The sequence below is a fragment of the Parambassis ranga genome, chromosome 20 (assembly GCF_900634625.1).
Source record: "Parambassis ranga chromosome 20, fParRan2.1, whole genome shotgun sequence".
Taxonomy (NCBI): Eukaryota; Metazoa; Chordata; class Actinopteri; family Ambassidae; genus Parambassis; species Parambassis ranga.
In genome coordinates, this window is record NC_041040.1 from 15,363,738 (window position 1) to 15,387,598 (window position 23,861).

At 41.5% G+C, this 23,861-nt stretch overlaps 1 protein-coding gene across 2 annotated transcripts in view; it reads right to left on the bottom strand.

Annotated features, from left to right (window-relative positions):
* The window catches only part of cdh7a (cadherin 7a), a 98,158-nt gene that overhangs the window by 27,160 nt on the left and 47,137 nt on the right, over positions 1-23,861 (bottom strand). For both annotated transcript variants that reach the window (XM_028432840.1, XM_028432841.1), the window contains 4 exons: positions 9,622-9,789; positions 7,520-7,707; positions 5,266-5,519; positions 3,677-3,813 (listed from right to left, as the gene is read on the bottom strand). In XM_028432840.1, coding sequence (XP_028288641.1) covers positions 3,677-3,813; positions 5,266-5,519; positions 7,520-7,707; positions 9,622-9,789 — 747 coding nt within the window. The remainder of the gene's footprint in view (positions 1-3,676; positions 3,814-5,265; positions 5,520-7,519; positions 7,708-9,621; positions 9,790-23,861) is intronic.

The following is a 23,861-nucleotide window of genomic DNA, read 5'->3' on the forward strand; positions in this document are numbered from 1 at the left end:
GGAATATTGATCTTTCTTGTGTTTTAATTAATCACAAAGAGGGGGGAAAAAAAAGTGCTGCTGTAATGAAATATGCAGTGAGCTCCCGACAGCTGGCGTCCCCACCCGCACAGCCAGAGTGATTAGACTTGTTGTCTTGCACAGAGGGCTTCACGCCTCTGTCTGCCTGACACACACTGATGGCTAAATGGCTGCGTCTCAGAGCGAGATGATGATTCGGCCTGGCGTCGCCCGTGATGCCGGCCAAAGATGATGACGCTCTGACATTCGGGCCCGGCTGATTTTGATGGTGATAAAAAGGACACACGCAGCCCGGGGCCACAAACTTGTTGTCACTATATAGCATGGACTGGGCAGAGCGGACGAAATGTGAGTGACTGCACCTCAAATGCGCAACATTCCAAAGAGTCGCTGCAACCCTCTTCGGTTACAAAGAAGCCATTTACTATAAATACTGTGAGTGAAGGCAGTGCAGGGCCAGTGGATTTCTCTGCCAGTCCGTGAACTCAGAGATGTTTTCAGCTGAAAACAGCGCCCGAGTGTCAGTGTGTGTCAGAAGCCAGTACCTCATGCATGAGGGACTGTTGTGACATTTCATATGGCTATTATTATATTCTGCCTTTCTCTTTGTTGCTATATCAGGCAGGCGCTCACACTCGGGAATCAACCAAGTAGTGCATCTGTGTGCTGTTAGATGTAAATAAAAACACATCTTTGAAGGAAAGGAGGATAAAAAAGGTTTTGAAAAAGAAAACTGAAAACCCGTTTTCACACAGTGCTCAGTCTGAAGATATAAAAGCAGAGGAAGTGCTGGGCTGACAGGCTGCTTGTCTTTTTTAACTTATACTGATGTGACGCAGCTGTCTGCCGTACTCAGCCCTGATGACTGTTGTCCGTTGTGTTCGCATAATAGCAGTGGAAAATGATAAGAAAAAAAAAGGTGTTCATGTCCTTGGAGTCATTGATAGATGAACAAAAAGACATGCAGCACTTCTTCACATCACATTAACATTGTTCACCCGTGGGCGAGAGCGCCCTACCCTTAGTCAGCATCTCGTCCCCACGGCTCACGGAGACATGGAGGTCAAAATGACCGTCCTATGTGTGAATTAACATTCCCCGACAGGCGTGCAACAAACCCAACAACTGTGTGCTGTATTATTCACAGCAGAGAAAGACTGTGGTACGGTACAGTGGACAGAATGGATCTCAGATTTGATCCTCTTAATGATACTAGCAAGCAGTGGCAGTACTTACTTTCAAATACAGACTAAAGCAGGGGTGGGCAATTATTTTTTGTGAGGGTCACATAGACTTCCTTAAGAAAAGCAAAGGGCCACATTTTTTCATAAGTAATAATATAAATTGGAGACCACTGGCACAGTATCCTTTATAAATATGCTCCTGTTACATTTTCATCATTGTAAGAATCTCTTGCTGTCATTTACTGGCTGCTCCTCTGGCCTCTCTGTGTGTGTCCATGTCTACTTTGAGTAACACGGCAACATCTGAATGTGCCATAGAGTTTCCGTGTGCTTTACCGTACATTTCAGCATAGTCGCGCAGCATTTTTAAAATGTAGACAGCGCGGCCGAGAGTAGATGGGATGACACAGTAGAGCAACGTGGAAGAGACAAGGAGGGTTGGGAAGACGTTCCTGGTAATGCCGTGCTCAGCAGCTGACTTTTGCTGCCTTTGTTTAATATTGTGTGGCCACACCCGTCCCTCTTGCGTCTTCAATGCGGCCCGCGGACCATGCTTTGCCCAGGTCTAGACTAAAGCAACTGACAAGCTGCAGCTTGGCAGCTGGCAGCTGGCTATTTAAGCGAATTCCACAAAGTAGGTGCTTTACTTAGATGCAAATTTCAAACCTATATGTTTGTGTTGAAAAACAAGACTCTCATTTTACCGGTTAAATTACAGCTAAGACATTTAAGTGGCTAATTAGCTACTTGCTTGTGTGCTAGCTAATTAAGGTTCTCTCTAAGTGTCATGATCCTGAGTTCTTTTGTTATTGTTTTCCTTGTTCTGTTTGGATCTGTGTGGTTTGTTACTCCTGTTTTCTGTTAAATCTCAGTTTTCCTGGTTACTTTGGTATCATTGTGTTGATACGTTGTTTTCATTTCTGTTTCTTGCTTCCCTCGTGTGTTTGTAGCTGTGTGTTATGTTTCTTGCGGTTTGGTCATGTTTTATTTTGAAAGTCTCGCTCTCCTGGTGTTTTACTTCCCCCCATGTGTCCCGCCATGTGTGATTACTTGCTCACAAGCCAGAGACTGAAAGAAGATAGCTCTCTGAACATCATTATTCATTTGCAAATTTGAAGACAGCTTGTGTCACAACAGAACGTTCAGTTCAGAGTGTTGATTTTACTAGATGAAATGAGAGGCTGCGTCTGTGTATCACCCACTACTCACTATAGGCGTGTGTTGGCCATTTTGTAGCACTGTGTGTAATTAGAACTACAAAACCCTGTATAGTGGTCTCAATGTAGCCCACAAAGCATCATAAAAAAGTAGTGTAGAAGTGATCATTTACATTAGCAACATGTACCATCATGCATTATGCTCAGGATTTACTTAGTTATAGTGATGATTTTTACACTATATTATGGAGCCCCTGGTGACATTGGATACAAAAAATTAATAATATGGGACCAGTGTCTACGGTTTAGCCTCCTGGATGGCTGAGGTGTCAGGGTCCAGAGCTGCAAGAATTAAATGAACATCTTCCTTTTTTGCATGAATAGCATTCTTTAAGGACTTGTTGTACATCCACCTGTAGCCATGTAGTTTCCCAGGTCGTCCAGCTTGTGAATAATGAAATCTGTTACTTCCCTGACATCAGCATAGTCTTTAGCATTTAAGCCCATGCATTTTGACCAGCCAAATAAAGTGTCTCTTGTTAATTATTTGTTATTAGAGTGGCATATCTCCTTTAAGGGACTGGGCAGTGAGTGTGTGAGCATGAGTGTGCATGAGGGTGCGAGTGAGTGTGTGTGACACCGGGAGAGACGTTGTGGTGAGTTGTTTTCTTTGTTAATGGCAAGAATTAAATGTACAATGTGAAGTTAAAAGACAATAAAGCTGCAGCCTGCAAGGAAGCACAAGTGCTCTGGGTCCTCATTAAAGCTCTGCGTGACGGGGGGTTAACCACGAGCATCCTCCCTCGTACCAGGAGCTGTACGCAGTGCTCTCTGACTACGGGAAGCTGAAGCAGAAATACTACTCCATGCCTAACCGCAAGTGATTTAAGTCATTGTAGTTCACCCCAAGATTAAAATAAAATGAAATTCATTTAAACTGTTAACAAACATGTTAACGATCAGACAAACAGTCTAGTCTCGCATGGAAATGACCGCATTAACTATCTCATGGCGAGATAATAACACACAGCCACAAATTATTACAAATTATTACTTTTTATCCAATGTCTGTGCACAACACTACATATTATATTATGACACAAGTACCCCCACCAGCTGATGCATCAAGAAGAAGACACTGCTCAAGTCAAAAAATATGGCGGTCAATGGAGAGAGAGAGTGCTACTTCCTTGACTTGAAACGATATCCACAAAAATCCATGGTATAAAAAAGGAATCTACACATTGTTATGCTTACACGCTATACAGTCATCTCTGATATGACATGACATGTTCGTGCTGTTGGTAAACTTACTGCTCTCAATGGCGAAGATGGTGAGGTTGTGGACTGAGTTGACCTCCCGGTCCAGAGCTTTGGCTGTGCTGATGACCCCACTTAGAGCATCCACATTAAAGAACCGCTCCAAGTCTGTGTTCCTATCGATGGAGTACCTGCACACACACACACACACACTTACTTTTAAAAAAAATTGCTTTTGGATAGAGGTATTGATTTGACATTTTAGTGTTTCTTTTACTTTCTGAGGGGAGATTATGATGATTTTTTTTCTCATCAAACAGTGCAATAGATATTTTTCAGTTGATACAGAAAGCTAGCTTTATTCAAACATCAATACACCGTGTTCACACTCTGTATAGCTCATAAGATGTTTGTCAATCGCTCTCTAAAAAAGCCCTGATAAGTCTGGAGGTTGCTCTAAATTCAAATGTGCAGCAGCAATATCGAAGTTTAGAGCATGAATAAAACAAAACCCTATTACAATTTTGATAAAACTGAAGACTGTCTACTTGTCCCTCAGCACACAACACTGATCAAACCCTTTCAATACACAGCAACTCCTATTTCTAGAGAAAATTACAACTTCAATTAGCGTACATCCAAAGGGTATTATTGCAATGTAATTTGACTCTTGTGGCTGCATTAGTTCCACAATAATTTTAATTTCAACAGATGTAGTGAAATATATTGCAGGCACTGATAACAGTCACAGGAGCAATTTACAGCTACAATGGTGCAGTAATTTGATTTTCTGATTAAGATTACTAACAATCCTAACAGACCAGGCATGAATACCACACAATATTCATTCAATTAATGCAAAATAGGTGGGGATCTCAGAGTCACACGGCACAGATTGACAATGTGAGTGCTTGTTTTGAGTCATAAATGCCACGGCACAAGTGTTGAGCCTTGACCCTCCTGCAGGAATGCCCTTCTCTTGTTCAAGATGGCATTTCACTTTTGCAAATGCTGCACTCCTTAGCCCTCCCACCATCTGGCACTGTCACTGTGACAGCCACGGCGGGGACTTTCGAGGGTCTACACATTCTGTGTTTGCAGATAATGTGGAGCAGCTGAATGGATTAACCCCATTATTTCGAGTTATTTGGATGTTTTGAGTACATTTATTCAAAAACAAACTCTGTAAGATTATTTTCGAACAGAAGTCTATGATATTAAGGGAGTAAATTGTAAAAGAAGAGTGTAGTTCCTTTCTCCAGAAGGTGTTTGTTATTGTTAAACAGTCCTGAGATATTGAGGCTGCTTCATCATGGACACTTTGTGACTCAAACAATGGCTAAATTAGTGCAAAAAAAATGTATATATATGTAGAAATCTAGAACATTAGAAATAATAGAAACTGTGAAGTTGATCCAATCCTACACTAATGATGACAACTAGAAACCAGCATTGAGTTGACAAAAACCCACGAAGCACCACCACCCTCTTAGAGTCTTATAGGATATTTTAGGTATAGCACCATAACGGGGATTTTTTTCAACAACTGACAAATTGCTACTTCAAATGAGGAAGCATGTTTCCCTTATTAAATGCCTGTCCTTTATTGCTGTGTAACAGCGAGTGAGCAGATCGTTAGTTACCTGATTGGACTGTTGGTGGTATCTGGGTCGTGGGCAGAGACTCTCCCAATTGACGTGCCCACTCTGGCATCCTCAGAAACAACCATCCTGCTAAGTGGCGTGGAAAACAGCGGTGGCTCGTTCACATCTTCCACTGTCACTTTGACTGATGTTGTGTCGCTGAATGGGCCCAAGCTCAAGAAGTTGGAGTCAATATTCCTGTTTGTGGCTTCGATTCTCAGAGAAAAGCTGCTCTTTGTTTCAAAGTCTAGAGGCTGGAGAAGAGAGACGGGAAGAATACACAAAGCATTTTCTCGTCAAAATCTGAGCGTCTGCAGAAATATGAATTATATAAACACTGTGGCACTTTTGACATTCTTAGTCAGACGTTGTAAAAGAGCAGCTCATATGTATGTAAATGTGTAAATCATCCCTGCGGGGGTATTGATCACAATTAAGGATGTGGACTCCAAGGAACCATTACAATTTAACACTCAGACTTAAACAGAGTAACACGGTGATGGATTATAGTAACTTTGTGCCATGAAAGCAATCATATTGATTCCAAGAAAGGTGCACAACATGGTGAAAAGCATTCTGAAATGAATGCTTTTGAAACATTTTGACATTTCGTCTGGCTTATTGAACTCCATATTGCAACATATAATATACTGTGGGAGAACATTGATTTGACACTGTCATTGTCAGAGAGTTTCTCCCATGTTGTAATTGTCTGAGCACAGTGCAAAACAAACAAAGGATCAAATTGGCCCATCTGACAAGAAGTGCTTGTGGCCAACAATGGCTCTCGCTGCCCTACAAAAAAAGAGCGACAGCAATGAGCTGTCACATCCATGTGGCCCTGGGGAGAAACCATTTCCAGCCCTCTGAAACCCTGAAATGTGATGTATTGACCATGAGCTGTGTAGCATGCAAAACTGAGGTAAGAATGTGCAACTCATTTCCCATATAAATGAATAGATGGCTTTTTACGTTGGGTTTATTTATTCATGTGTCTGGATTGACGTTTGAGTCCAGAGCTGTTAGGGTAGTGAATGTTGGAGTTGGAGTGATTTGCTTTGATCAGAGCAGGTGGAGACAGTCAATGCTGATTTGTCATTAGTGATTACCACTTAATCGAAAGGTGCTGAAGACATTTTAAACACAGTGAGACGTGGACAGAGATGGTGAAACGGAAGGAGGAACTTTTTCAGTCCCTTTTCAACTAGAAAATGACAGTATTGTTCACATTTTTTAAGTGATTGTTTAAAGGTAGGGTAGGAGATTTTGAAAACTCAGTGAGATTCAGCCCGATTTTGAAAGTAAACACACGCCCCTTTCTCTCGGAGCTCACCCTGAAGCCACGCCTCCCAATCACATTGACGCATTACCTGAAGACGAACTGCAGTCTGTGACTTCGGCCATCATGCACGTACCTCTCTGGTGCATGCAGAGCAGGAAGAGAGTGACAACCAGCCAATACTCCGCGCAGGGTTGTCCCTGAGGATTGGCTGATGTTTTTAGCGTTTTATAGCTTCCACAGATGATTCATATTCTTCGTTTTAAAGCGAAACTGCAAAACTAATCGGTTGCTATCGGATTGTAAAGAGAAGTTACACTAATTTAACAAAAAGTGCATCAGAATGAAATCTCCTACCCTACCTTTAAGTAGCAATGCGCCCTCTCATGGCCATGTGAATGAGTGCACCAGTTGAGTAAGGCGCTTCTGACATGAGAGAAATTTGTTGCAGATGGGAGAAGTTTGCCTTGTAACATCATTGTCCATCCCATACCTTCATTACTTGCAGGCAGTGCTTGATTCTGCTTCTTTAAGACTGTCTGTACACTCTGCCCCAGATCCATGCAACCCGACTAATGACATCATATTTTAAAGAAATGTTTCTTGAACAAGAGCAGCTTGTGTGTTTGTTGGGAGCTATATTTAGCTGTGAAATGAAACACATTTAGTAATCCATGTGTAGACGAAGGACACAGAAATGAGCCTTTTAGAGAATGGAATCTAATAGCAGCAGGTAGAAATATAATCTGTCATATTCCAAACATAACGGCCCGCCAGCTTTCATACAGGCTGAAATTGTTACCTTGACTCTCTGACTTTCAAGAGCGAGGGTTGAGCAATATTTTTTTTCTGGTCTTCGTACAAACAAGTCATGCTTCACTGGCTCTTTTTTGAATTTGACGAGCTGCCCAGAGAGTTGTTGTTATGTTGTTAAAAACAAAAACAAAAAAAAACAATCCGCTGTTGAAGCCGTACCTTCAGGAGGATGATGACCCCGTCTTGTGTGTCCTCGTCTGTTGTGATGTTGAACATTCCCGGCCCATCCCCATCCATGATCCTGTAGTCCATTTCGGCATTAGATCCTATATCAGCATCTGCTGCTTTGATCCTGGCCACCACAGATTTGACGGGCAGAGACTCCGGCACCGTGTACTGATAGTTCTCTGGAAAAGGAAAGAGTTAACGTGATGTGTTATTTTCGATACCAATTCCCTTCAAGCAGTGCAGCTTTGCTATACAACTTTGCTGTGACATCAATATCAATCAATGTGTAACAATATCAATAATTTAAACAACTTTTCATTGCTTTAGCACTTCACCCATTGAACTGTTGGCTTACAGTGTCTAGTTTCATGTCATGTTCAAGCAGCTCTGCTTTTGCTATTCAGCTGGTGTAGCACACAGCAGGAACACACATGGTTTAGAGCACTTTGCTTCCACTTCATTCTCACTCAGTGGAGGAGGCGGAAAAGTGAAATATGCAATTAAAAAAATCAAAGACCAACTTTTCTTCTTCACGTGTCTGTAAGTTTAATGTAATATAAAACTTCCTGAATACTGTCTGAATGTAACAGGTTATCCCTGCAACTAATAAAAAAGAAAGTAACAGGGGGAAAAAAAAACCACACCAGGACCAGGAGTCACGCTTAATTTCCTTTGGTACATTTCACAGGATGAAATGTCCACTCAAAGATTCTATTACTCCAAAACTCTCCATTGTGTTCTCTGAGCTTTTGTCTGACCCTTCGGATTTAAAGTACTCTTATAAGAATAAAGAGGGGAATCATATTCATAATCATAATCTCCCCAATCACCATGGCAGAGCTCATTACCAGACCTTTCTGTGTTCCTCTCAGTGTCTCCCTCAGCCACCGTCTAAATGCTAATCTGCCTGACATTGTTTGCCGCCATGTAATCTTTATAATGGCTTTTTAATTTGCCGTGGAATAGCAGCTCTTTAAAAGACCAAAAAATTGCTTTCCTCCCTCTGTATTGCCCCTGCACCTACCTCCCCACCCCCACCCCCCACCCCCGCCTCCTCCAAGCCTGTCCTCTCACGGAGCTAACCTTGGCCTTCTTTCCCCTTGGACATGCTATTGCTCCTAGACTCTATCAGCTCTGATACTCCATAATAGTGTATCGATTCTGACCCATGACCCCGTGAGTGCGACAGCAGGAGCAAAACCCAGAACTCCTCCAAAGTCTCTTTCTACTCAGCGTGACAGCACTGGGTTAAAACGACATTGATGACTTGTTGTGCAAACTTGAACCTTTCTCCCCCCCCCAGGGATCAGCAAATTGACTCAGCTTCATGGCAGTCCAGTTGTGAGTGCACCAGCCAGACAGTGGTTGGGCTATCAGCGGTAAACCGATTGCCGGCGCTTCGGATTATCATGAGAAGCACTGCATGCCTTTGAATCCCAAAGCTCGGCCTGGAACCCATTAGCAGCCCGTGAAATAGGCTGACAACAAAAAAACGGAGCTTGATTGATCCTGGTATCCAACACTGCAGCAAACACCGGCTCTGATGAAGACTAAAGCAGGGAGGTGCACACCTTGCAAAAAAGGCTGGTTTTTAATTTGGTTGTAAAAAAAAAAAAAGTCCAATTGTTTGCTGAAAACACAAAAGCAGGCACGTCGCAAAGATAAAGAGGGAATGAGATTAGAACATGGTTATTATAAGCATAGGAAACGGATGAGGTAACGAGTAATGGTGAAGGTTTAATGGGAATGATTTGTTTGTAGGAAATGTGAAAGTTTGTTTTACCATAATTCTTGTTTTAGTTCATAATACAGTAAATGTTTCCCATGCTTTCTTTTTTAGGGTGAAATAATATCAGTTTATTAGACCACTGCATTCATTGCATATAGTGCAAATGTGCCCTTCTTATGTTCTCTGAATTCAAGTGGTTTTACAGTGATAATAAATCTTGTAAGCTCCATTCAGCTGAACCAAAAAAGAAAAAAAAAACAACCCATGGAGGTGGTGATTTTATTCTGATTGCTGAGTAGCTGTTGAAAACATGACACACAAGCTTAATCAACCCTGTAGGGACAATCAGGGAACAGAGTCTTACTGTGAGTGAACCGAGGCGGGTTGTCGTTGACATCGGTGAGGGTGACGGTGACAGAGGTGGTGCCGGAGAGGCCGCCCATCTGGCCCACCATGTCTTTGGCCTGGATGACAAGCACATACTGGTCCTTCGTCTCCCGGTCCATGTTAGGCAGAGCCGTCCTGATGACACCTGAAGCGAGAGCCAGAGAGAAAGAGGATTCAGGTGGAAGGTCTCCAACCTTTTAATCTTAAACATATGTAATAAACTGAAGCATGTTCACATACACTGCCTGGCATGTTTATGCTTATTAGAATTACTTGATCCATTTATTTGTTAAACAATATCAGTTATACTGTTAGCTGCTGTATTGTTATGTATGTTTTCGTGTTTTATTCTTTCCTGTTATCCATTTTGCTCCATGGTCATCTAAGAAGTAAAACATATGCCTTGTTGGGGATCAGTGAAGGTCAGGTCAAAAATATGCTTCAAACAATATGTTATAGGGCTGTTGTTGTTTCCATCTTTAGCTAGTTTTTCATCCACCAAAATGACTGGGTTGTTCACTGTAAGTGTTTTTATTACAAAATCACCAAAAAAGCCAACAGACAAGACATCAGCAAAATTACACTTCTTACCCTAAAATTATTTCAGCTTGTAAGTAGACTACTTGAGTCCTAAAAAGGGTCCTTTCATTTCAAAGCTTGAGATTCTAAAATATGAATTTAGACTGAAAAAGACTATTCAAATGAGCCCTTCAAGTATCAGTGATGAAAACAGTGACTTGTGCTAAAGGTCTAAAGTGGCTCGTCCCTTGTTTACACACCAGCGATGATTTGTGTCTCCTGTGTGCCCTAAAATGCGCCGCCACTCCAAACAGTTTAGTGGCCTGACGTATGATGAGGTTAATGTTAAGACGCTGTCAGAGAAGTGAGCACATACAAGGGGATGTTTTAGCCGCCGGCGCCGGCATTATCTGTCTGTCCTCCTGTCATGATTGATCTGTATCAGAAAATGTCGAGAGATGTGACAACACTGGCATCAAATGACTGGTGTTTGTCAGCAGCTGTCTGTTTGCACCTGAGCTGCTGCCGCCGCCGCCCGGCTGATGTTGTAACGCCCTCACAAAATACTGAAAAGCTCACAGAAATCTTTTCATTAATGGTGTTTTTCTAATCTTGACTTTATCTCTTGACTGCAAAGATGATAATTCCAGAAAAATTAACGCAGCGCATTTAAATGCAAAGAAAAGTGTCCTAATCCTTCAAAAGCAATCACTGTTGCTTTCAAAGTTAATGACTTACCACACAATGTGTTTCATTCATTAAACGGCACTTATTAAAGATTCCTACAGAACATGGAAGATTACTCATTAAGAGCCTCACAAAGCCACAGCACACAGGTCCTGAATAAATGAATCATTTTAGTTGCTTTATCGCATTCACAGCCTGATGAAGCAGATCAAAGGGGGCTCTTTCTTCCAGTTGGCACCTGAAGAATTTCCCATAATCCTTTAAATTACACAAAAAAATGACATGTAATTGAGGTCCAATCTCATGAGGGAGAAAGAAATGCGCATGTTTGCTCATTACACGTACGCCACAATTCTCAATCAGCGGTGCCCTTGATGAGTGTGACAGTGTTGTTTTTAGACAGAGAAGCATTCAAATGTGTTTGCTAAACATGTCTGCTGATTGAAGCTGAAGCAGAATCAATTCTATTTTTCACACAAAGCGCCGCTAATCAATCATTTCTTACGCACAATGGGTCATTTACAGTATAATGTTTGGATAAATTACAGAGTGTTTTAGCATCCTGCATTTGTTAGGCTGCACCGTTATTGTTGAAACAGTCTCATTAACCTATTCTTAGCCAGAGTGCAGGAGGTTTAACAGAGCTACATAGAACAAAAATCAAACATATACAGTAAACGTCAGTGATTGAGGGAGGATTTAGAAGATATTTTCCATAAACAGACCCGAATTCTGGACATTTATGAGGTCATTGAAAGCACCTAAAATCACTAATAATGTTATATTTAAGTCTGAATATAGTAAAACATAGTAAAAACATCCCATGATGCCTCAGGTGGATTTAAGGCAGCTAAATTTGTTTGATTTTTAAATTTCCATTTCTTTGATCTGCACCATAGAATGTAGAGCTGCATTAGCACTACAGTTTGTTTTCAATGAAGTCCTAAAATAATAAAATAACAGAATTCATGAACATTCATGAACATCTGGGGATGTAAAGACTATGGATAAAGACACACAGAGTCCTGCCCCCCCTACTGTTTGATTTACACCATGTATGTCAGTGTTAAATATATAAAATATATCATAGTGTGGGTTAAACACACAGGGACTGGCCTACAATTATGCGCTACCATTGCTCGTTCACACATACACCAGTGGGACTTATGTGACAAAGAAAACTTATCCCATCTACAACAAGTTTCTCCACCATTTTTGGGAGACATGAGACACTTCTTCTTCTTCTTGTTTACACAGAAGTGGTCAGAGGTGTACCCATTCCCACAGTAGTCGATCCAGCTCCTATTACTATTTCTGATGCCGGGTCATAGGCGATACACATTGCTCTGCCATTCTGTGTCTCAGATAGCACAGAAAGGTGGAATAAAAGTGTAGCAGAGCTGCAATGAGCAGACTGTGTGTATGGGCCTTTAGAGGCCAGCCCCATCCAGCAAACAGCATACACACAACTACACGAGGGCTATGAGACAGGCTGCTGTTAATCCCCAACAAATACCTGATAAACTGCTGCCACAGGGCCAGGCATGTCCTAACATAAGGTCTGTGTGTTATGAGAAGGCAGGTGTGCTGTTTATTTTACGCACAAAGCCTCATTCAGGTGATAAAGGTTAATGCAGAAATAGTCCGCACATAAAAACATTTCCTCTCTAACCCAAAAGTACATCCTCAGCCCCGCATGGCTCTCCCACCGTTCCTCCTCCTCCTCGAGCAAAGATTTTAAGTCGGGTTCTCAGGAGAGTAAAAATTAAAAGCAAACACAAACACAGTCAGATTTCACATCTCAGAAAGAGGAGCAAGGACAAACAAACCAAGAAAAGTGGGTCAAAAGACTGCGAATAAAATGACTTGCTTTTTGGAAGTCAATCGTGGTTGTATTACAAAATAAACAATCTAAGTGTAAACTAAGTGTTTAATTTTCTCTCTCTGCCATCCTTTATTAATGTCATTACATTCCCACCAGTTAAAAACTGTTATTGGCCGCTCTGAGTAAACAGCTCAGTTTACTAAATTATAGTGAGCTGCTCACTTCTTTTTTCTCAAGTCTCTGCTTGTGGGCTTACAGTGGGATGACGTTGGTCAATAAAACAATAATCTTTAGCTGCTGCTCTACAAAACACACCATTTCAGTCATGCATCCAATAATGAGCAGCGGGACATTGTCATACAGTGCTGAGGGAGGGCGCAGCTGCCTTTCTCTCTCTCCTCTGTTTAAGCCTCAATGACAAAGTCAAAACATGTCATCTGTGTGTTTTTTTTTTAAGCCTAATGCTTTTATGCTGTGAATCTCGGCATCTATTGTGTGTGCTGTGGATATTCACCCATCTGCTCTGTTTATCCCTCACATCCTCCCTCCATCCATCCATTCATCGCTCCTCGGCTGCTTCTTCCACTGTGTAACCTCGTAGCCAATTAAAGAGCACCACCACTGCTCTGGTGCCTGCTGCAGTGACACCTATGAACCCTGTTTACTGAGTTGCATCAGAAAAGGTTACTTCAAGCCTTCAATCCTGCCAAAGCTCCCTAAATACTAACTAGCTGAGACACAAACAGAACAAAACTTTTCTGTTCTCTGCTCCGTACAACATCACGACGGGGACAAAAAGCGTGCATGTGTAGACTTGAAACAGAAAATCTTTTAAACATGCAGGAGAAGCAAAGCCGAGGAGGAAGCTGGATAATGGTTTGGATTATAACAGCTGCATCGGACAGGCTCCTAAAAAAGGTGAAATAATAAGATGTAAACTTTGTGCAGGCAAACAGTCAAGACAGATGAATGTTTTTCCTAAACCATAGATAGGCTTCACACACAATTGATGTACTTATTTAATATCATCTGGGTGTGTTGGTGCCTGAGAGATATTGGCTGTGGTTAATGATGCCATGAATACTGATTCCACTGAGCAGCAAAATAAATAAATAAATAAATAAAAACATCTTTCTCTTTCCCGACTTGCCAGAAGCACACACACACACACACACACACACACCGCAAATCCACACGGCGATGTTGCAAGGCTGTTGTTTGTCTGCTGGGTGCCAGCACCAACCACTGACTACCACCCTCGCCCTCCTCCTTGTTCTCTATCTCTGTTACCCCGTGCGGCGCTGGTGTCATTCCTGGGGAGAGGCGATGATTAAAATCCTTCTGTCGCGGCCTCGCAGTGCGCCGTGACTCCTTGCCTCCGGTGCAAGCCAGACGCATTGTAGCCGCGCATTTATCTAGCTGTCTCCACACCACTGGCGGCAGACGGGTGGGCCACGCTCCCTGCTAAAGCCCAGATACTTGACATTTGTCTTGTGGAAGAGGAAATAATAAAAAAAAATGAAAGAAAAGAAAGAAAAGTGCAGACTTTGGAGGAACCCTCTGGCTCTGCGTGCAGCTATGAGAGGTGCTGATGAAGGTGATGAACACTTAAACATGAAGGGTGCAGTGTGTGTGTGATTTGCTAAACCCCCGGGCGGTCCGCTTACAAGGAATAGATCCCACAACACAAAAAAAAAAACAGGCCATACAAACAGGGAATAAAACCTGCAGCCCGGGTAGTTTATTACTGAGTGACATTCAAGCATCATGCTTTAATCACAGGTCACCATACTTACACAGGGATCCATGAGTGTGAAAAGGCCACATGGTGCTACGCTACAAAAGAGCAGGACATGTGTCAGTCTGAGCTGATGGGAAAAATGTTTCTGTACACACAGTGTGTGTGTTGTTTTGTGTTTAGAATTAAAAAAAAATACACCCCCCCTTCTATATTACCTGCCTGAACAGCAGGAGGCAGCCAGATTTATATCTAGCCTTCAGCTGTAATGTTCTTGATTTAGTGCAGCAAGAAAAGCAGTGCAAAGCCACAGCGACACACACACACTTCTCAAAGAAGAGGACAGAGAAATAAAAACTGGGGACAGTTTATGTATCAATAAAATATCCAAGATTATGTCTTAGTATAAAAGAACAAGAACATTTTAAGTGTCATGTATTTTCTTTTGTTGTTGTTGCTAAATTAATCTGTAGTCTTGCATGATATTGTATAATAATTAGATTTTAGGCATCCATGCACATTATGGATCACTTATGCTCCATTTACCATTACTATTGATCCTGCTTTTCCTTAAGGTGCAGCAAAGATACACGTTTTTTTAAGCTCACCCACAAGTAAGCATCTCACAGGTTTCCTCCAAGCAGCAAACCTGCAGGGCTGAGAAGTGAAGCCCATACAGAGGCGTTATAAATGTAGTTCAGCCCACAGCCTCTAGGGGCTGGCTTCAAAAGTGAGTAAATCCCCATAGACACTCATGTTAAAATTAACAGCTTTACAGCAGAAAACATGCTTACAGCCTGGTTCAAAAACAGGTCTGTATTAATAGGTTCCCTCTTAGTGACAACTGTACAGGGTTCCATTTTTTTACAACTCTCTTAAAATTACACACAATTATGGCTGTGACTGCTTTCAGTGACAAGATACTCCGCCTCTTTGTCTGTATTTGGAGTTTAGGCAGACTGTGGCACCACCAACATGGTGACGGTCAGAGCATCCCACAGAGACACAAAACGCCTCTTCAGCCGATGTCACAAACACTCTGTTCATAGCTGTATACTGTCCATCCTGGCCTTAACGGATAGACAGAAAGATTGCAGAAACTGCAGAAAATAAGCTTAATGACAAACAAAAGGATGTGATACTGACCCATGTCATTAAAGGTAGGGTAGGAGATTTCATTGTGATGCACTTTTTGTTAAATTAGTGTAACTTCTCTTTACAATCCGATAGCAACCAATTAGTTCGGCAGTTTCACATTAAAACGAAGAATATGAATCATCTGTGGAAGCTACAAAACACTAAAAACATCAGCCAATCCTCTGGGTAGACCCTGCGCAGAGTATTGGCTGGTTGTCACTCTCTTCCTGCTCTGTGAGCTCCGAGAGAAAGGGGCGTGTGTTTACTTTCAAAATCTGGCTGACTCTCACTGAGTTTTCAAATTCTCCTACCTTTAAGTGAGACATTCTACACTTTTTGATTTTTGAAGCCCAAAAATGATCACCAAGTAAAAAGCTAATCTTACACTGTAAACCTGTTACAGCACAGCTGAAACAGATAATCTATCAACTCCAACCAAGAGCCAGTTTAACAAAAAACATTGACTTTAGCAGCATTGGAACAGGAGGTATTCCAGGTTTTAGGACACATTCCTGTGCCACTCAGACAGCTGATCAAGCTTCAGTCCTTAAAGAGTGTTAAAGTACGTTATAAAAAGATCTTCACATTTGGCATACTTGTAACTGTGAATTTATGCTTATGGAGTCAACTTCACATGTCTGCACCGCTCCACGAGACCAGAGCCTGTATGATATTCCCTCGTTGTGGAAGGGTGCCAGAGTGATTGCAGTGTTGGTGACATACAGAAATGTACATGTGCACTTCACAAGTTCACTGAGAAGTTTCACACAGAGCTAAATATTTGTTAACATCTTTACAACAAACTGCACTTTTCTTGACCTGCAAAATGGGTTTGACACAATCTCTCTCTTTTCTTAGAACATTGCAATAACACCAAGTATTCCCCAGACGGTACTGTCCCATTAAATAAGCTTTGGTGTGACCTTCCATGGCTACGCCTGTGGCCCATCAAGCATTGACCTCAAATGACCACATCCTTGAAGGATGCAGCCCCACCATCGGGATGCAGCATTTGTCCTCCTATATGTCTTGACCAGAGGGGGAACGGTTCACAAAATCTACTGTTCGGTTTGTATCAGTTGAGTTTGGTTTACGTTTTTAAGGTTTTTTTCTGCTTTTTTAACACTCTGGAAATACAGGAGATCATATAAAATATATAGCCTGTAATTATCCAACATTTAACATATTTAAGAATCAGTTATTACATTGTGTTGCTGCTGAGCCCTCTGAAGTTTTCATTCTGTCACTGCTTGTGTAAGTGCTTGGTACTCCTCAGTAAGAAATTTAGGCTGTCCCATTGGCTGTCCCACTAAATGACATCAGCATACAATTTGAATAATTGACAGTTTGCTTGCAATTGTTTTGGACGCTGTAGGGAAGAGGAATAAAGTCGTGGCATAGACAGAAAGTGTTCAAACTACCACTGAGGGCTTTAGGATGAGGGAGCTGCTAGTTGAGGACAGAACGATACGTGCTTTCACGTCAGTCAGCAACAGTTACCAGAAAAAGTCGCTAGTTGCTTTTAACAAAAAATGATTTGGAAAGTCGCCATAATTACCGAGAGAGTTGCCAAGTTGGCAACACTTGTCTCTGTGCCAGTGGGAAAAAATGCCTCCCTGCATTAGTTGATGTGCATGTCCTGAATGAACTAAAGACACACCCCAAATCGAGACACATGTACCGAACAGTTTCCTGAACCGCCCCATGACTACTTTTCACACACTAGCCAAGCTAGCATTTAGTAACACAACAAAGAGGTGTTCCTGTCGGTCACCCAGCATTAAATATTGTCCTGCTAATGTTAAAAATAGAGACCCTAAATGTGGTTATGCCTGGTCACCCTATGAGAGAAGCACACAAAAAGGCCATGTTAGTATCTTAATCACCAAACCGATTTTTTTTCTTTCAGTGTCCAAATTTCACAGCTTGCAGAGTACACAAGGACTGGACGTGGCCTTTTCCTTTATTTGAGCTATTTCACTTTAATAAGATTCTCAGTCCGAGCAGGGAGACAAAGAGCTGTCCATCAAGGCTTCTATCACCTGTCTCCCTCAGACATCATACTCGTGTCGTTTTCAAGAGGCACCCTGTGTCACATCTTAAATACCCCCTCCTCAGAATGTAATTAATCCTCTCATTCAGACACCTGGCTGGTTCCCTGCTAAATGAATTCCTCTCTTGTTACTCCAGTGATGGGGGTTTGCAAGTGGCCATGCTTAGCAGTGTTAATGTGCACAGATAATTGTCTCTAAAGGACTTGCCGTATCACACGAGGTGCGTGAAGCTACAGGCAGCTGTTCAAACCTCCTTGAGCCTGTCATCAATTAAAACAGTCCTGAACAGCATTACCAATTCTGCTTCACCTTCAAACTAAAACTACAAGCTATCAATCAATATATATTACAAAATGCTGCCTTAACCGAGCACCTTTAGGCATGCCAACTTATGTATTTTGCCGACATTATGCACTGCAAGGAAGTTATTGGAGCTATTCGGGATTAAGTACTTTTCCCAAGGGCACCTTGTAGATTCAATTTGGGATTAAGACCCAGAGTAAAGAGACTTGTTAGACGAGAGAGGGCCATGATGCTACCCACCTAACACCGGGTCACATGCATCCTCCTTCTTCTCCTCCTCCTCCTCCTCCCCCGACCATTAGCCCTGTGCCACTTAATCGCTAGTGCAGTATTGCAGTGCGGAGCTCAGAGTGTATTTCAGCTCAGGCACTTTGTCAAAGTCACCCTCTGCTATGGCCCAGGCGTGTGCTGCAAATGGGACTAATTAGTAAGTTACAAAGACAGAAGCACAAAGCTCATCCCACAACACTCAATCCTGGTGCCGGTGTCTAAAAGCTCCTGTCTCAACCCTCCAGAGTGCATTCTGTAAGATACATGGTATTGACAATATGTTAAAAACTAACACAAACAGTCTGACTGTACAGCAGATGTAACAGGATCACCTGTAATGCAGTTACAGAGGTGTCCAAAGGGGGCGCTGTTTTGTAGTTATATTGAAGAAGCTACTTTTTGAGAAGCTTATTGTTTACTTTTTAAAGGTATTGTTCGCAGTGCACTCAGTCCTCCAAGACTAAAGACTAATTACATTATCAATTTCATGGCTGACTGGAGTTTATACCCACAGTTAATGCAGGCATCTTCCATTAAAGTGAGGGCATAAATTTTAGCAAGTTATGGAAAAGACACTAAAAATGAGTGTCTATTAGTGTCATGACTATACAGTGGAAGAATGGTTTTCAAAGTGGCCTCTCCCTAGAGGGGCTCCAAACAGTGAGTAAAGTAAAAAATAAAAATACCATTATGTTAAACATTATGTAAATCATTAATATTGAACAGCTCATCTCAGCTCACATTTCTCATGATCTATTGGCTCAAATAATGTTATCATAACTTCAGGCGTCCAGGACTTGATTATCATCTATTGAAGTCACAGTTTTCTTAGGTTTGTCTGAAGTAGTCTTAAACTTCTGATTAGCATCTACAGGATTGTATATTCCATGTAGACAGAAATGTTCTTCTGAACCTACACCCTGAACAACTTCCCTCACACATTTGGTTCTCTTGGTTCTAACTTTAACACAACTGAACAAGTGACACATTTAAATATAATCATATAACTAGACATAGAACATGTGACTCTGGGCGTTGCAAATAAATAAAACTTACTTGTGTATTTACAGTTTAAGCTACCACATTGGGTCTCTGTGAGTAGATTTCAAAATAAAAGCTCATAAAAAACACATGTAGGCATGCTAACATCCATTGAGTTATTGACACTCACAAAAGATCTCTTTAGGGCTGTTCTAGGCGAGAATGGATTAGGGCAGAAGTGACAAAGGACAGCAGAACAAAGGACCAATTGAACAAGAACAACTAGGAGATAAAATGCAGGGGAAGGTGCAGGTCATATATCATTTCACAATCACACTCAACACACATCTCAACACTTTTTGAAACAACATCACAGATGTGTTCTTTAGATGTAAATAAATGTCTACTGTGTGTCTACATCACTCTTAACATCTAAGACACGCTGACCTCCTCACAGAACACACAATGTACGACATCTGATGACATCTCTGCATCCTCGCTCATCCCTGTGCTTTCAGCACACACTCTACCCACTGCATACGGTATTTAAATACAAACTTAAGTCTCGTTTGCATCACAATTGACTGTAAGAGAACACAGGCCACTTAAAGTAAGCAATCATAACCCATTAAAGCTTTCAAAATATCGAGCATGGGATTTAAAGAATCCACTTAGCGTAATGAAAATTGTCGGCCAAGGCTGTGAAAAGTATGAGCTCTGGTCATTGAGCTGAGAGACTTAAAAAAATCATGATATGAGAATAATGGGGACTTTATGGGGCCGACATGCTGTTTGAACACCACTTAAGTAAATGTCGTCTCTCGCTCTAATTGGTATTGGTCTCTGGAAGTCTCATTCAAGAGCCGTCGATAGATACAAGCATTCTTAGAATCGTTGAAGATCGTTGAGCAGCCGGAGGCGAGTGGTCAAATTTTCATCAGTCCTCTGCCAGTTTTTTTTTTTTTCTATTGGGCGCTATATGATAAATGAAGCCCCAGTTTTTCAAGCTCTATAAAGTTCCAGCTAGCAGGGTGGGATTTATTTGCCCATTCTGCTCTGATTGGCCGGCTCAAATGGCCAGAGCCAGCTTTTTTTGGTACTACTACCTTTAGTTCTTGTTCAGCCGGATACTACTGTATAATCCATGACATTCAAACAAATAAAGTAATTATGCCCAGTCACATAAGATGTTTGAAACTGGTATTTTATAATGAACCTGTTAAAATCAGCTGCTGAGATTCTCTCAAATCACATTAAATGCAATAGGTGGCATGTTTCTAAAGAAAAAAGGTGTTACACTGTTCAAAGTTGATGACTCAACAGAATTAATTTTCCAAAGGGAACCAGCGGAGCAATTTTTAGTAGCATACATTTTTATTTCCCCAACGTATGCCTTCTTGAAAGGTGACTAAATGAAGATGAACACGAAGGTAACCATGTGAACACGGCTAATATTTCTCTCAATTACAGTTTTTCAGGCAGCGATATCAGTGGTGAAAAATCCCCAAGAAACTTCATTAAAGTATACAGACTTCAAAAAAACACAAAGCAGGCTTCCCTTTGACAGACAGGGTACTCTCCTGTAAGTCATCTTTTTTTTTCTTTTGCAGCTGGTTGTTATTAAGGTTACTCCTGTCAAACAAAAGAACATGTCTTCATGCTTCCCTGCATCGAGTCCCATCTATGGAGTCATGCCTCTATGACGGCCATCTACGCTATTCAATCCTGACACCGATATTGCATCTCATAACCGTGAGATCCAATCACCTTCTACGTGAATGGAAAGAGAGCCAAGTATAATCAGTCGTGGTCAGACAGAGATGGGCAGCAGAAAGCCGAGGAGCTGGCAAGGGGCCCAGGGGCTGCTTCTGGGTGCACATTGTGGTGTGTGTGTGTGTGTGTGTGTTTGACAGGTTAATAAACCAGCCATTGTCCTACAGAAAGAGTACCAATGTGGGATTTATCTGTGTACTCTGTGCTTTGGGTTTTATGCTTAACGCTGCACTAAGCAACTTTTCATGCTTAAACCGAAAACTCACTTGGCAGATAGTTTTGTGTTTTTTTTTCTCTAAGAGCAATTTGGGGTTCAGTGTCCCACAGATGCACTGTGTTACTCCAAATACAAGGCTGTGCACAATACAGTGAGCAGCGAGCAGACAAAAGCTGAACGTCTCAGTTCAGTGCTGCATCCTTCTGAGGCTGACTTCTAAGGCCGACTACATCATAGAAGAGCGACAAGGTTGTCCCTTTCACAAAGCTATCCCAAGATTCATTGGAAACTGAGCTGCAGTGGTCAAGGCTGCTAGATGACAGATGATTAACCAAACAGAAAATCCTTCATAGGCCTAACCATCTAATTTAACACTGCTCAGCTCTACCTTCACAAGAAGGCCACGTCCTCCAGAGGTTGTAGCCTCTGGATTGAAACACAGGTAAAGTTTCAAAGACAATATTAGTACTGTGGTAAAGGGGGTAGAAGAAGAGTGTTTATTCCCCAGAAACACAAACATTCCAGCTGTTTTGGAGCATTTATCAGCTAAAGGGCAGGGTTAGGGTTAATCTAGCTAAAACAGGCTACAGATTAGACTTAAAGGCAAAACCAAAGTGTTTCTGTTTGGTAGGTGAATGGTCAACAAAGGCTGAGATTATACTTCCTACAGATTGAGTTCATTCAGTGTGTCCAATGAATGTGGATGTATGAGAAACTAGAGGTTTTCAATGACTTTGTGATTGAGTGCATACTGTAGAAGTGGCAACGTGTCATTGAAACTCAGTGAGACTTCATATTATTGGACGTTTTGTTAAAATGTGACATCAATCTCACAGCTAAATCTGCACTAAAATATCAGCTATTATTTGGCTGAAAGGATCAACGCTCAAATCAACATGGGCGTCTGAAGCACTTGCCTCATACATGGCATTAAAAAGAACTTAGAAAAACACTCAGGTATGAATTCTTTCTTAGGAAGGTGATCACAACATTTTAACACATTAATTAGCCCACAGACGTTTTAGCTTCTAAGCAACACAAGGAACTTCACTTACAGTCAAAGATTTACAGCCTTAGAAGAATCCCAGTGGAACTGCCGGAGCTTAAATAGTATCCATGAGGAACTTTTTCATTTAGAGTGTATAAAACGTGTAAATGTTCACCCCAAAAATGTGGTAACATGGAAATGTTCACTAATGAAAGCTTCAGCGGGAGGCTTCATTAGTCGGAGGTCTCCAGAAAGTGAAAAACAACATAGAAATTCTGTGATACTGTGCAGCAGTTCACAGCTAAATGTCTTGATGAATGTTGACGCTCACAACATCTTTTCCTCCTCAGACACCACATCCATAACGCCGGCACAGTATGAAGTTATTTCCTTTCTTGTGATATACATTCATTTCTCTTGAATGCTCCATTTTCTTCCGGTTGTTGGGCTTATTGAATGTTTACAGTGAACCCTACAGGTCACAGCTGAGTTTGTTTTGTCGAGCATCTCTCTTATTTCTGTGTCTGCCCAAGCGTGAAAAATAAGCGACATAAATCCCTGCATTGCAGTGGCTTTCCCCACTTCATGAATTGGAACCACATTCATAAAATTGCGGTGTGTGTGTGTGCGTATATGTTGTTCTTCAAGCAGAGGATGAAGCCTAACATTATGGGATGTCCCATATTTTTCTCTTTTCTTGCAAGAGTGCTTTGCATGAAGTAGCCGGGCCTCGGCAGGGCAGTGGCTAATGAGCCAGCGATAAAGATGTACAGAGGACTGCCGCTGCACTTTCTCAGGATAAAATGGCACACGAGTAAACAAACCACCTCACAGCCAAGGTGCAGCTAATATTAGCTTCTTTCTCAGACTGTGACTGTTTTTTTTTACTTTGAATACTGATATCTAATTTTATATAACTTGATTGTCTGCTGCATTCTCTGCAAAGTGCATTTATTCGTCGGAGCTAAAAGTGCAGTTCAAGTGTACTGAAAGCTAGCTATTTGCATGTGTATGAGCATACTTAAAGCCACTTTAAAGGATTTATGGGCACTAAAACACACCCTTGTTTAAATACATACACCAAGGCATTTTAATGCCATTTGAACAAGCTGTTGATCTAGTGAGCTAATGCTAGCTGCTACATTTTATTTGATCAGATTCTGTAAAATAAACCTACTGACGGTGTCTATATATAGTAACATTTATATAGTGTATACTTCACTGTTCCAACAGCCTCATTGGCTGGTTGGTGGTCACACTGTTTTTCCTACAGAGCCATCGAGGGTGAGACGTGTCGATTGTGTGACTTTGACCTTTATAAAAACACTGTGCGTTGTATACTACTCACTTATGTACTGTGTAAAATCATCAGTGAGATACCTTTTGTTAGTGCATTTTGTAAAACAAACATAAATCTTGTGAGGTTGTGTTGACCAGAGACCTGATTTAAGGCATCACTAGAACCAAAGTGCTGAAATGCTTTCAACCCCTATTGATGCGCCTGTGTCAGTTTACTGCCTTCAGATATAGTGTTGATGGAGGATTAGGTAAGAGCTATAATTCTATCTCAAACCCTGTACTAAATAGTGATGAGACATTCAGCGAGACATTAGTATTGTCAGATGTAGGCGTCAAAACAGACAGACACAGGCAAATGTTTACTGTGACCCCAGTGGACGTGAGCACATAAAAGAGACAAATATGTCTGCTCTGCAGGGGTTAAAG